General features: G+C 37.7%; 3 protein-coding genes across 3 annotated transcripts; 1 reads left to right on the forward strand and 2 right to left on the reverse strand.

The window, feature by feature from the left end:
- Nucleotides 1-410: 410 nt before the first annotated feature.
- Nucleotides 411-1,097, reverse strand: LOC107424427 (uncharacterized protein At1g76070-like). Its single transcript, XM_016034232.3, has one exon. It carries the CDS (start codon nucleotides 1,095-1,097, stop codon nucleotides 411-413), a length of 687 nt encoding a protein of 228 aa, XP_015889718.3.
- Nucleotides 1,098-1,949: 852 nt separating this feature from the next.
- Nucleotides 1,950-11,077, reverse strand: LOC107424459 (DNA-directed RNA polymerase II subunit RPB1). Its single transcript, XM_016034272.4, has 15 exons — nucleotides 10,745-11,077; nucleotides 10,224-10,487; nucleotides 9,353-9,652; nucleotides 9,102-9,260; nucleotides 8,794-8,955; nucleotides 8,500-8,720; nucleotides 8,275-8,416; nucleotides 7,854-8,189; nucleotides 7,466-7,752; nucleotides 6,832-7,090; nucleotides 3,632-6,735; nucleotides 3,316-3,387; nucleotides 2,608-2,661; nucleotides 2,345-2,493; nucleotides 1,950-2,253 (listed from the first exon to the last, which is right to left on the reverse strand). Exons 1-14 carry the CDS (start codon nucleotides 10,826-10,828, stop codon nucleotides 2,382-2,384), a joined length of 5,556 nt encoding a protein of 1,851 aa, XP_015889758.1. The 5' UTR covers nucleotides 10,829-11,077; the 3' UTR covers nucleotides 1,950-2,253; nucleotides 2,345-2,381.
- Nucleotides 11,078-13,744: 2,667 nt separating this feature from the next.
- LOC107405784 (uncharacterized) lies at nucleotides 13,745-14,407 on the forward strand. Its single transcript, XM_016012870.4, has one exon. The coding sequence runs from the start codon at nucleotides 13,854-13,856 to the stop codon at nucleotides 14,232-14,234; it is 381 nt and encodes a 126-aa protein (XP_015868356.1). The 5' UTR covers nucleotides 13,745-13,853; the 3' UTR covers nucleotides 14,235-14,407.
- The last annotated feature ends 92 nt before the right edge of the window (nucleotides 14,408-14,499 follow it).

The following is a 14,499-nucleotide window of genomic DNA, read 5'->3' on the forward strand; positions in this document are numbered from 1 at the left end:
ATCTTGAATTCAAGTTTGTAAACTTTAAAATAAAAAATAATAATAATAAAAAGCTATCATTATGTACTTATGTACATTGACCTAGGTGAGCAAAGTTCAAAGACAACAACAAACACTAAATGCGCCCAAATTCATCAAATGCATAAATATGTCATCAAAAACTGACTCCTAAAAGGTACAAAAATCTATAAGCATCAAAATCAGCGCCTTTTATTGGAATATGTTTTTGCATCTAACATTTTTGGGGACAAACCGAGATTTTATATCTTTTAACATACTGCATTTGTATAACTTAATTCACATGTACTTTTCCCAAAAAAAAAAAAAATAATAATAATAATAATTTGATAGACATGTCTTTGCTATTAAATAAAACGTTACTTACTAAATAAAGTTCTGTAAGATTTGTGTTACAATTGAAGGGGAACAGGAGGAGCTATAGCCCTTCTTCTCCACAAATTTATTTCTCTCTTAGGCTGAACGGCTACTCTTTCCCTCACCTCAATGGGGGCCGAAAATGGGACAATCACTTTCTCATCTCCATCAATTCCTTCTTTCCCTTCTTCATCAAAACCACACTGAGCCGTCCACTCAAAATTTGTTAACACACCCCGAGCGCTAGAAAACTGATTCATCTGACCCAGTGAAGGAACTCTTTCAGCAGCCACTGGCTCATCTACAAGACCATCATATTTACCACTTTTTTTATGTCCTTTAAGGAACTTGAACATGCTCGGTGACTTGGGCTTCGGCTTCTGCTTCTTCACCTCTTTAGGACACGAAATTTGCAAGGTTTCTCTTTGTGGTGGGGGGCAAACCCGCTTATTAGATAACTTGCTTTTCTTCTTCTTCTTGTTGACTTGGCCAAAGCAAGAGACTTCGGGTGAAGTTGGTTCTTTTGCTTCAAAACTTCCATTCTTTGGTTTTGTTCTAGCTTCAGCAGGAATAATAGATATGATTGGCCTTGGACTGGTTAATCCTTTGCCTGATGAAGTGCTTACACGAGGACTAGTAAGCGTATTTGTGAAGGTAATTTTAGAGGCAGCTTGCGTTAGGAACTTCAAGATCTTGCCCTTCATTTCTAATGCCTTCCCCATTGAGACAATATTGCATGCAGAGAAGGAACTAATTTTGGGATCCTTGGCTTTCAAATGTGCAGAAAACCATGTTTTATACATTTGTATGTAATGGCACTGGGTGGTCTCTAACCAAGACAATTAAAACGAGATTTTTGACCTTGTCATAGGGGGTTGTGGAAAGCGTAGAGTGATAGATTCTGTACAAAAATGTTAGTAAAACAGATAAAGAATGGCATGGAAGACTGCCGGCCTGAATTTTATAACCGGGTCGTTGGTGCATTACTGAGGCCGGCTGGCAAATGTTGCGGGTCATTTCTGGTGCGACAGTGACTTGAACTCTTTCGTAACATTCTAAGTTATGGGTTTTTACGTCCAGAATTTAAAAAGTCAATTGGTTTTGAAAGTGAGTAGCTAATGTAGGTGATCGAGACAATCAAAGGTATCAGCAAAATGGACAAGGTCAATAGGCTAAGGCAACTGGAAATCGATGGCAAATTCGGAAGGCATTTAATGCCAATATCAAACCCCTAGGATTTTCAATTGTATTTTTAAAAGATGCCAAGGAATTTTTAAAATTCCGAAAATTTTCCACGTGGTATATCGAGCTCGCGGACATTCCAAAACAAAAGTTTTTGAGCGACTAAGGGTGGTGTCATTAGCGAATAGCCATTATCAATCCAACCATTCTGTCCTTTGAAAAGTTGGAACAAACAAAAAGAAAATAAAAATAAAAAACTGAATTTTTGTTTTTTTCCCCTTTAAATATGACTTGAAATACTTTTTCATTTTTTTCTTTTTCCTGTTTAGATTTGAGCCAAAGCGTACGCCTCCTATCATAACATGCAGGAGAAAATTACGTAAAACATAATATAGAAATTAAAAGATAATTTCATGATCACATAAACTATACCACCATGATACCCGCTGTTTATAATTTGTATTACAAAATACTTTTTTCTTTAAAAGGGAAAAAAAAAAAAAAATTGGGTTTACAGCACAAGTTTTCTTTTTTTTTTTTAAAAAAAAAAAAAAGAAGTTAGGTAGTTGTATCTGAAACGATAACATTGTCCTCGAAGAAAATTTAACATCGGATAATGTGGGAGCGGTTTTCTCCAGTGGCGATATTTGCCACCCCACGAAGTGATTGTACTTAAAAAGTCCGACAAGACCAAATCTGCATCGTAACAATTACTTAAGGAAAAATTAAAAAAAAAAATAAAATCGAATTCATGTTAATTGACAGGAAGCTTGAAAAGGAACTGGACCTTTACAATGTCTCAATCTACTAAATAGTCACAAGCCTCAGCGAGTACTCCGGTCATCTTTATCATCTTTCTCACTTGTTTGTGGGGTATATTGGCTGGTTGATGACGGTGAGTACCCTGGTTGACTGGGCGAGTACCCTGCACTTGGACTGCATAGAAAATAGAAAAGGTTCAAAAAAAAAAAAAAATTATGAACAATTGATACAATACACGTTCAGAAAAAAGCTTCTTATAATAGAAAATTGAGTAATATCCCATGTTACCTATATTGCGGAGAACTTGGGCTATAATCCGGGCTTACTCCAGAGTTATATGGGCTGAACAGAAATAGAAATTAAGGGGGGAAAAAAATTAGTTAAATGAAATTTTATTATATCAAGTTGTTCAGGCCTGCACGCATATGATAGGTGCAATGGTGGAGGTCTGGTCCAGATCCAGCACAAAAATGTCTTAAGTGTAACAACAATAGGCATGCCAGGTTGAAATTGAAAAACAAATATAAATTGGATCAGAATTGAACAAAATGGATCTGCCAAAAGTACAGTCACTAAAGAAACAAAAAATCAGCTAACTGGAACAACAAAGCTTCACTGGTAACAGGTTACTTTAGCAACACCTAGTAACTACCACTTATATTATCAAATAATTCGGGAAAGACCAATTCCTAACCAAGATCTAGGACAAGACTTGAAATCCTGATTGCAAATAAACCAATACATCTCACGACAGTAAACAACAGCCACAAGGCTGTAAAAAAGTTTTAGAAAAGGGGAGGAAACAAAAAATTGAACTATGTTCTTTCTGGCAGGATTAGAGAATGACCATCCATATGTATGTATATAAATATATAGATACGAGTATCAATAAAATCAAGACAGAGAAATAACAAGTAGCCCATTACATGTGAAAAAGCTATAAGTACGAGCAAACAGAAGGGGGGGGAGTAGAAGTGACAAAGTAAGAAAGCTTACCTGCTGGGGCTGTACGTGGGGCTTGAAGGAGAATAAGATGGAGATGTGGGTGAATATGATGGTGAAGTTGGGCTGCAAGAAAAGATGAAAAGTTCAAGTATAAGAGGACCAGACAATAAATCACTACAATAGATTGAAACCACAAGACAATTTATCAGCCACAAGCCATGACTTGGTTGCAGCAAGTTGGCAAGCTAGAGACAAATACCAGTGCAGGTAGTCGCTCAATGCTCTACTATACCGAGAGGATTAGTCGAATTAGAGAAAGTACCTCTAATGGCATAAATTAAAACATTTAAACTACAACAAAACATACCTATAATTTGGAGATGTAGGACTATAAGGGCTAGATGGGGATAATCTTGGACTGCTTGGAGAATATGCCAGTGAAGGGCTGTATTTTGCCGATTGAGGGTTGTAACTTGGAGATGTCGGGCTGTAGCTGGGTGAGGTTGGGCTATAACTTGGTGAAGTTGGACTATAACCAGGAGAAGTGGGACTATAGGCTGGCGAGGTAGGGCTGTAAGACGGAGATGTAGGGCTATAAGATGGAGATGTGGGGCTGTAAGACGGAGATGTGGGACTGTACGAAGGTGATGTTGGGCTGTATGAAGGAGAAGTAGGGCTATAGGATGGTGATGTAGGACTATATGCAGGGGAAGTTGGACTATATGCAGGCGAAGTTGGGCTGTATGCAGGAGATGTCGGACTATAACTTGGAGATGTGGGGCTGTAACTAGGAGATGTGGGGCTGTAACTGGGAGATGTTGGACTGTAGCTCGGAGAGGTTGGACTATAACTGGGTGAGGTGGGAGAATACGATGGACTAGTAGGAGAATAGGCAGGACTTGTTGGACTATAACCCGGTGAACTAGGACTATAGGTTGGGGAAGTGGGACTATAGCCAGGAGAGGTGGGACTGTAGCCAGGTGATGTAGGGCTATAACCAGGAGAAGTAGGACTATATCCGGGAGATGATGGACTGTAGCCTGGCGATGATGGACTATAGCCAGGAGAGGAAGTAGGAGAAAAGGCCATTCCTCCAACATATGGAGAAAATTGGGCATCTGAGATGGGTGACAAACGAAGATTTGGACTCAATAGATAGCTCGGGGACATCAAACCCTCATGATATGGAGTTCCCGAGACTGGAGAACGAGATGGTGTCATGCCAAAATCAAGACCATCCATGTAACTAGGTAGCTGGAGTTCAATAGCATTCTTCAACATCTCATCATTGAGATAAAGAGAACAATCTCCTGTGCCAATTGGTGCAAGCTGACCTAACATAATATTCTCAGTTACACCCCTCAAGTAATCTCTTTCAGCATACACCGCAGCATCGAGAAGAATGTCCACAGTTTCTTCAAATGAGCATCGCATCATTGGTCCAGTGTCATTCCGATTAATACCATGACGAGTAATGGCCATCAAGTGGCCACGATAGGTCATGGTGTCACAAAGGATAGCCAGATGCCGGTAGTTCACATATGATCCATCAAAAGATATAACAACACGCAATTCATCCAATAGTGAGCGACGAACCGCCTCAATTCCAAGAACCTCAATAACTTCAATCAAGTGATTACTTGTTGTCCTCCTTGCATCAACATCTTCATGGCACATGACAGCTAAAAGATTAACTCCTTCTGTATCCAGCATCCACTCAGTCTCTGGTTTAAATCCCTCAATCTCATCAAATTTGTTTACTTTACCGTTCTTTATAAACACCTTGTTAATATCTGGAATACCACGGAGTGCCATTTCTGTCAGCATGTTACTCTCAATCTTCTTCAAGAAAACATCATCTTCAGCAGACTCATCATTCATGTCCCCTTTTGGAGACTCATCATTCATGATACGAATTCGAAGGATAAGTTTTTCAGCATTATCATCATTGAATATGCAAGTCAAATCATCATCAAATTCAAGGTTGATCTTCTCAGCAATGTCGGCCATGCTTAACTTCTTATCCACCATCATTTCACGATTCAACTCTATGCGAAGCAACCAGGGAGAAATTTTGTCAGGGTTGATCTCTTCATCTGGCATTTCATAGTAAGATCTGACAAAATCAACATCCTCCTCTATCAGTGTGCTTGTGGGATCCGGATCATACCATACTTCTGTAGCTTGAGTTACACTCCGCAGAGTGGTGTATTCCAAAGCACACTGAACATTTTTGGCTCTCTCCTTCGTTTTATTAGCTTCAGGTTTTAAGTAGACAGAGAGAGATGGTGTTTTAATCCTTTTAGCCACATTAATGATTTCTCGCAACCTGGGAACACCAAGTGTCACATTCTTTGCACTCACACCAGCATAGTGGAAGGTATTAAGAGTCATCTGAGTGGCAGGTTCACCAATAGATTGTGCAGCAACACATCCAATCATTTCTCCAGGTGCTACCAGTGATTGTAAGAAGCGTGACTCTATCTCACCAATAACCCATTCAAATGCTTCACGAGTGAGCCTATACTCTTCCAGCACCCTTTTGCTAGCAAAAGTGCTTCGAAGCAAAATGTTGAAGAAGAGTGTAGCATTCTTTTGAGCTTCTACACTCAACAAGTCGTCACCAGGAACAACTTTCAGCCTCTCCTGAAGCTTATCAATAGCTTCGACTATTTCCATTGGATGCATATCAGATGTCCTGCGGTAATCAATCTTGAAAGTCTTTTGTGCGTTCTGGATAAGCCTCTTCAAGTTAACAGGCAAAGGCCATGAATTATCACCTGTGGTTGCAATTTCTGTTCCCAGTTGAAATCTATCGGTATCAAGTTTTTGAACTTCAGCATCAAACACATTGCGGAACTCTCTGATGGTTTTCAGATCATCAATATGTTCTGGCATCATGTAATTTGGATTCCAATTTTCATCATCAAACTCATACTTGAAAACCCTATCAAATTCTGTTTTTTTCATTTTCAAAGAATCCAGTTTTTGGGATTCTATCCAAACAGAATCCATTCCATCTTCCCCATAAAGAAATTGAATGACATCCCCTAATGAATTCCTTACAGTCCCGTCATATTTGACCATAATATCCTCCATAGCCTTCACCAGTCTCCTCTGGATGTATCCAGTTTCAGAAGTCTTCACTGCAGTATCTATAAGACCTTCCCTACCACCCATTGCATGAAAAAAGAACTCCTGTGGGGTCAGTCCTCGCAGGTATGAGTTCTCTACGAAGCCACGACTTTCTGGCCCATAGTCATCTTTGGTAAAGTGGGGTAATGTCCGATCTATGAACCCATATGGGATTCGCTTACCCTCAACATTTTGCTGCCCCACACAAGCAGTCATCTGTGAGATGTTAATGAAACTGCCTTTAGATCCTGCAGTAACCATAGCCTTAAGATTGTTACTCTCAGATAAACTTTTTTGGGCACTACTTCCAGCATCATCACGAGCCCTATTCAACACCTAAAAGGTACCAAATATGTTAGTTTTCATTTCTCAACGTAAAGCAGTAAAAAGGAAAAACGAAATGTAGATAAAACCAAGTATTAATAAAGGCACCTGATTCACTTTGTTTTCAAAAGATTCCATCATGGTTCGTCCAGGTTCAGCTTCTAGGTCCCTTGCTTGGGCTTTCCTGATAAGTTCTTTCACATCATTTTTTGCCTTGGTAATGGTTTCATTAATTTTTTCCATGGTTGATGCATCAGCAATTGTATCTCCAATTCCAATGCTAAAAGCATTCTGCAGAAGCCAGTAATTAACAAGCCACTGTGTATGACCCAGAAATTTGCGGGCTGCATCTGGACCAACTTCTTCCCTGTGTACAACAATATAAATGACAATAAATAAAGCTCCGGAACCAGTTGTAGTGATGCTATCCAGTCTCCACTCATACTAATCTGGTTTATAAATGGTAAGAGTAACGAGAGGTTGACCTTTTCATAGTTTACAGCCATGCATTACATCAAATGGAAGTTACTATTTTCAAGTATGCCCAAATTTTCATTCTACATCTTGCAAATTTCTAATTGAAGACAAACATACTTCTATAGTAGTGGTGCTTCCATATACATACCTCTCAATTAACAGTTAAGTTGCACTCACATTTTCACCTAAAATGAGGATACAGGGCTTCCTACTTGATTTTGGCATACAAAAAAGTGCATCATATCATGAAGCAAAAAGTGCATACCATATGACATGTATAAGACTTCCTGTAGATGTCCCTAGTGTCTTCTTGCAAAGAGTCCCAAAAAGAAGTTCTCCCTTTTCTATTCTAACAAAAGTATCCCCTGGAGTTATATGTCCAGTTTCTGACTCTGAGTGCCAGGAAGAAGTTCTATTAAGATTTATCTGCTTTGGAATAATAAGATTAAAAACTTGTTTTCCTGTCCAAAGAGGCTGAGGCTTTAAAATTGCAGGAGCAGGAACTTTTCCATCAAAGTCCTCCCACCACATCAAGATGTTCATAAAAACGTCCTGTAGTAAATTAGGATATCAAAATTTATAAGGAAACAAAGAATATCTGCAAACTGCAAAGCAGTAAAAAATTAAAATAAAAGTTATCACCAGTATCTAACCTTCTCTATGAAAGTATCCCTCTTTGTGATCTTACGACAACCTAATAGTGTATCCTGAACTATTCCCATTACAGGTCGATTTGACTGAGGGGACACAACGCATTTGGGCACCATCATGAGCTCCAATACTTCAGCCCTAGTTTCGAAAGACTGAGGAACATGCATGTTCATTTCATCACCATCGAAATCAGCATTGTAAGGCGAAGTGACAGATAAATTCAGACGGAAAGTCGAATAAGGCATGATCTTGATTCTATGCCCCATAATAGACATTTTATGCAGACTAGGTTGACGATTGAAGAGGACAAAGTCCCCATCATTCAAATGGCGCTCCACCTGAAACCAACCACAATTAAGAGTTGAGAAGTGGTACTGAAGATTCAAAAGACAAATTAAAACCAGTCAAACATAAAGCAAATGCCTTGTATCCTAGCTCCAAATGATGATCACTACTTTTCTTCAAGTAACGAAGATCAAGCCTTTGTCCATCATCCCTTATGATATACTTGGCACCAGTTTTACCAGGTGGGGGGTGGGGCCCATACTCAACAAGCTCCTTCAACCTGTTTCGTAATGAAAAACAGCCCATTAGCAACAATTTAGAAGTGTAAAGAATTAAAATAAGTAAATGCGGAAAAAGATAAACCTTTCAATGTTGTAGGGAGTCACTGTCTCTGGATATGTGAGATTTAAAGCAATACTCCATGGAACTCCCAATTCATCAATGTTAATGGTAGGGTCAGGTGTAATAACTGTTCGTGCAGAAAAATCAACTCGTTTCCCCATCAAGTTCCCTCTAATCCGGCCTTCTTTTGCTTTAAGTCTACTGCATATTGATTTAATAGGCCTTCCTGATCTTTGTGTAGCCTAAATATAATAAAGAAATGCTTTAGCCCATGCACATGTAAAAAACATGTGTTGATGAAAACAAGCAGCATACCCTAGGCAGCCCCGGCAACTCATTGTCAAAATATGTGGCAATATGGAACTGCAACAGCTGTGCAAACTCCGAGATGATATGAGCAGGTGACCCATTTCTCTCCTGTCTCCTCAGGTTCTCATTATGCCTTATGATCATTGCCAACTGATGTGTTAAATCATCCTGGAATCAGCAGAGACAACAGCTCAGAATCGACAAACTAACTTATCAGCTTCTAATAATAAAACCCTTTACAAGCACAACATGCTAACAGCATATATCAAGAGGAGGTGAAAAGCAAAGGCAGCACTAAAAGCAGAAAGGCTTGCCTCACTCCTCGAGGATGTATCCATCATTACTGAAGGCCTCACGGGAGGTGGAGGAATTGGAAGGACTTGCAGAATCATCCAATCTGGGCGGGCATACTTGGGATCTAAGCCTAAAAGTTCACAATCCTCATCACTTATCCTCTTCAAAACACTAAGAACCTGCAATGAACTCAGCAAAGTACCAACCTCTCACAATATGTTGGTGATGTAAAAAAGACAAAAGCACATCTATATAAACCAGCCCGACTTACCCTTTCTGCAGTAAGTGTTTGTTTCCTTTCCACAGGTTCAGGAAGCTGTTCCTGGTCATCGCTTTTTTTCCTTTGAGCTTTGTACTCTGCAATCATTTTCATACCATCTATAGAGAACTTTGGCTGCTGAGCACCACAGCCACCCCGACTTTTCTTCACAGGTTCTTCAGATTCTTGACCTTGGACAGCAATTTCATCACCACCTTCACATTTTGTTTTGTTCTTGCAAGCATCCAAAATCTTTTTTAGCCTATTTTTTGGGTTCTTAATTCTCAAAGCTTGCTTAAACTTGTGGTCTTCCTGCAGGAAACCATTCATATAAAGCGAAAGAGATAAGATCAGCCATGTACTTGGGATTTAAGATACAACTTTTTTATGTTTTACTAATACTCATCAATGACTAATTCTAGTCAATCGACTTATTTCTTTGATGTTTCAACCAAAAATAAAAAAACAAAAAACCTAGTTCTTTGATGTCATCTAGTCTATTCATCCAATTGCCTAACTCGAACATTTGCCATTATATAAATTCAATTTGCCATTATATAGATTCAAAAGGTGAAACTGAGACATTTCACGTTATTATCTCTTAGGTAACTCACATGTGCTAATAAAACTGGTTTTTTGTCATTTCCGCATTAAGAACTTATTTAAGAAGCTACTTCATCAAACACCAAAATTCATCTTGCAAATACTCCTCATCAATCCAAATCCTTGCCACACAGATGGCAACCGATAATCAAATTTATGTGGAACTAAAACAGCCAAACCAATCAAATGTATTACGATCTCAAATAGCCAAACCAATCAAGAAAGTGAAGTTCTGCCGTATAATAACTGGCATTAAGTGATTAATTGAGGCTTGTGGTACCTCATCAACAAGAATTTTAGAGCAATTGAAGCAAACACAACGCATTATGCTAAGCACAGTCTTCATAAACCCGATATGGAACATTGGCTTGGCAAGCTCGAGGTGACCAAAGTGACCCGGGCACTCAGCCATGTTCGCTGTGCAAGTATCGCACTTTATCTTCCTATCAATTGTACCAAGCCGGGGGTCGCTCAGACCAGCAGGCTTCGGCTTACCCCCCATCATAGTCTCACTGTGCTCAATCTGTAATACCGACATTTGTCTCTGCACATAAAAACAAAAAACGAAAAGAATAAGTCGATCAAACAACTATGATAACAGAATTCAAGAAACCCTAATAATAGTCCATCCGATCGCCGAGTAATCTATATTGCGATAAATTACACCAAAATCCTGCAACGGCCAGTAAAACCACAGACCGTTGCCAGATTTCGGTTTCCTTTTTCTTTTCCGTTGATTTTGCCGGCAACCAAACAGATGAGAATGGAAGAAGAAACATATTTGAGATATGAAAACTTTACAATCTCGTCGGGACTGAGTATGCCGAACTGAACCATCCGGACTTTGGCGATCTCCGCCGGCGAGAATGGAAATCTTATATCCATGGTGATCGGAAAAAAGAACAAAACCCTAAAAGGCCAAGAGAGAAAGAGAGCTCGAATTCAGTAGCTCAATAGTATAAAGTTTTGCTTCCCGCTTTTCTGTGCTCCCGAGTATTTGTTTTTGAATTTTCTGTTTTATGAAAATGAAAATCTTTCAGTTATTTAAGTTTTGGCTTTCACTACGACATGCAGATATCGAACAGATCTCACAAGAAACTCCCTTCGACGAGAGAGCCTCCAACCAAACGCAACATGGGGGCCCTAAGGGGGTATTTATAGAGAAATGAGGGCATAGCGACTTTACTCGAAGACGAAAATACCCCCAGATCAGCTCAAAGACGAAAACACCCCCAATTTGGTTAAAGCGTTTACGCTAGCCTCTAGCGTGGTCCGTGGATGTCAAAGATTCAAACCAACTGGATAAGACCGAAACCCGTAATTTTGAAATCGGGTCCGCCCCACTGTATCATGATCCTAGCTAGTGAACTCAACGCATGAATCATGGTCACCGTGGACTCCTAATTGACTCCTTAAATCAAAAAATGGTTTTTTTTCCTCTTTTTCTTTTTCTTTTTGGTTTTTTATTTTTCTTTCTTTTTGTCTTATATTTTTACTTTTGCATGGTAAGTCTTTACATTTCATGCCATAAGCCCAACAAGAATTTTTTTTTATTAACCATGAATATATTTCTTCGATTTATGAAATAAACCGAATATCTTGATAGATTTTTAAGTATACCATACTCTATTTGGCAGTGTTTTTCAAAAATTTGAAACAACCTTTGAATTTTAAAAATTGCATTAAAAGTTGTTTGCACAATGTTTAAAAATGTTTCAATCCTTCTATTTTCCATTAGTGTCTTTAATAAAAATTAGTGAAAATTAACTTATTATTAAACTTTTATGGAAAAGTAAAAGTAGATGCATAAATAGAAGCAAAAAATATATTAATACAACCTGCCTAATTTTAAAACAAAAAAAAATAAAAATAAAAAATAGATTGCCTAGCCATGGAGTGCTCATATCTTATATGACATAGTGCTTTAAGGAAACATCTTCTCTTTAACCATTATATGCAATGCCTTATTTGATGGAGATTATGCCCCGTTTTTTCAAATGAGCTAGAGGGGCTACCGCTTTTATAGTACTCTCCCTGAGGGAGAGCTAGAGAGGGGAAACATACCGTTTCTACCATCCCCTAAGGGGGAAACTGGGGGGTAATAATCCTTATCTTACTTATGAGCTACTAACATTTTAGTCTACTATCATCTCTATTAACTATCTCTATATGCTCTATCATGTTTGTATCATATATCTTGTAGGATACTATTTTAAAATAGCTAGCTACAGTTCTAGGATCTTAGAATTGCTTTCTATCTACTTTGTTATAACTGTTAGATCTCATATAAATTGCTTCACAATGGCATTATTGTTTTTTTTCTTTTTTTCTTTTTTTACTTGATTGTGTATAATTTTTTTATATATGTTAATGGTAATCATATGTAGAGAAAAAAAATGAAATTTAAAAGTGTGTTTAATTTTGTTGTTTATTTTTTTTCCTTTAATTTTAATTTTATAGTTGATTTTAATTACTGACAAATTCTAGCTTTCACTAATGATTTTCACTAACCAATATATGAGGTAAGCAAATTGCATACATTTAGGTAAAAATGAGATTTTTTGTTGGTTAAAAAAAAAAAAAGTTAGAAAAGTGCACTTAAGTATTCATTTATATATATATTTTATCATTTTTACCAATTTTGTTTGATCCATTGTCTCTAACCCACCACGGATTTGACTTCCTATACATTTGGCTAAGATGAAATGATGAATCCCAAAAAGAAAAGTGACTACATATATATCACACCGGCACAGCAAATAATTATTGGTGCAACAAGTTTTCTAAGTCAAACATAACAAAATTTGATGTAGCATTGCTCTATCTTTTGTTTTAATTTAGTGTTAATTATATATCTGCTGGTTTGAGGGTCTTATTATTCTGGAGTTCAATATTTAAGTTTTAACTTTTTGTAAGTGTAGAGCATAAGTGGTAGAGGGAATTTAGAAGAGAAGCAAATTGAAGGACTTAACATTGATGATGGTGCATCACAGCTTGTATCCGTTAATCTTTGGTAGTTCAACAATCAATGGAGTAGATTGATATCTAGATTATCCATCATCGAGGGGTTTTCCAGCATATATATATATATATATATACATATATAAATTTATAATATTTTATAGCAGAAATCTGTGTGTCACCATGCTTCCATACAAGATGATAAGCCAAGGAACACTTTGAACACCATCCGTGGACCACGCGAGTTGATAATTGACTTACTTTTGCATCCATCAAGATCATGTAGAGTTTAAAATTTTTAAAATTGTTTAATATAATTCGTTATATTTACAGTGTGTACGCATAGCACATAAGACACCACATGGACTTTTCATTTTACTTTATAGAGAAAACAACCCAATGGGAATAAATAATAAGGAAAATAGACAACAGTAAATTGTTCATAAATTATAAAGTATTTTTGGTTATACTTTAAATGTAAAAGTACTTTTACTTGTGTAATATTTATAGTGTATTATATAATTAGTCCATAAAACAATCCACATAAGACACTCCAATAGGATTAGGAAGAAAAAAGTGCCAAGCCAATAGGGATAAAAAATGAAAAAAGTGACAACGAATAAAATATCCAATCGAATTAATAAAATTTTAACGCCTAAAAAATGAAAATAAAAATCTATTTAACCCAAATTCATTTCTTCCAAAAAAATAAATAAATAAATAAATGGCAGTCGTCTCTCTAGACGCTTAATGCCGTTGGCCAATCAAATGCAAGATCCAATTCCACGTGTAAATCCGAAATATTCCGCCACGCATTGCCGCCTCGAAACGAAACGCGCTTTTGAAATTTCCATCAGAAAACCCCAACCAAACGAGGTCTTCTTCTTCGTTTTTTCTTTTAAAGAAAACCCCAAATCGAATTCAATCAAATCAATCAGGATCCCACAAAATGGCTTCGATATACAGATGTTCGGAATGCGGAGCGAACCTAAACCTAAACACAGTCCATCTGTACCCGCCGGATTTCTACTTTGAAGCCGGCAACAAGGGCACGATGTCATTCTCAACCGTGGATACAACCAAATTCATATTCGAGAAGGAGGACAAAATCCGACCTTTCTTCGAGACGATCAACTACTGGGGGATCCAGAGGAAAAGGACCAAGTTGAAGTGCCATAGCTGTAGCCACCTCATCGGGCATATCTACGATGATGGTGCTCCGATGACTGACAGTGCCGGCCAGTTTCATTTTGGACCCAGTCAGGTCATTCCTAGGGCTCCTCGCTACAGATTGAGGACCAAGGCCCTCCGTATTTCGCCTGAAACTTAATGGGTCAGTCAGTTCGACAGCCTTTACTTATCGAAAAAAGATTGAAGATTTATTTTTTCCCCTTTATTGTATTCTATTTTTTGTTGTATGAATATTGGATGGGATGGATTCCTTTTTTCTTTGTATATCTATATATATATATATATATATATCATATATGGGTTTTTCTTGTATTGTATGCTCGTTGATTAACTATATGATATATGAATCGGAGTTTTGCACTTTCTCGTTGATTAACTATATGATATATGAATCGGAGTTTTGC

The sequence above is a fragment of the Ziziphus jujuba genome, chromosome 7 (genome assembly GCF_031755915.1).
Source record: "Ziziphus jujuba cultivar Dongzao chromosome 7, ASM3175591v1".
Taxonomy (NCBI): domain Eukaryota; kingdom Viridiplantae; phylum Streptophyta; class Magnoliopsida; order Rosales; family Rhamnaceae; genus Ziziphus; species Ziziphus jujuba.

Coding starts and splice junctions, on each gene's coding strand:
- LOC107405784 (XM_016012870.4), top strand. CDS start 13,854: ATGGCTTCGATATACAGATGTTCGGAATGCGGAGCGAACCTAAACCTA.
- LOC107424459 (XM_016034272.4), bottom strand. CDS start 10,828: ATGGATATAAGATTTCCATTCTCGCCGGCGGAGATCGCCAAAGTCCGG. Junction 8,721..8,793: donor AGTTGCCGGGGCTGCCTAGG/GTATGCTGCTTG, acceptor TATTATATTTAG/GCTACACAAAGATCAGGAAG. Junction 3,388..3,631: donor CCTACATCTCCAAATTATAG/GTATGTTTTGTT, acceptor CTTTTCTTGCAG/CCCAACTTCACCATCATATT.
- LOC107424427 (XM_016034232.3), bottom strand. CDS start 1,097: ATGGGGAAGGCATTAGAAATGAAGGGCAAGATCTTGAAGTTCCTAACG.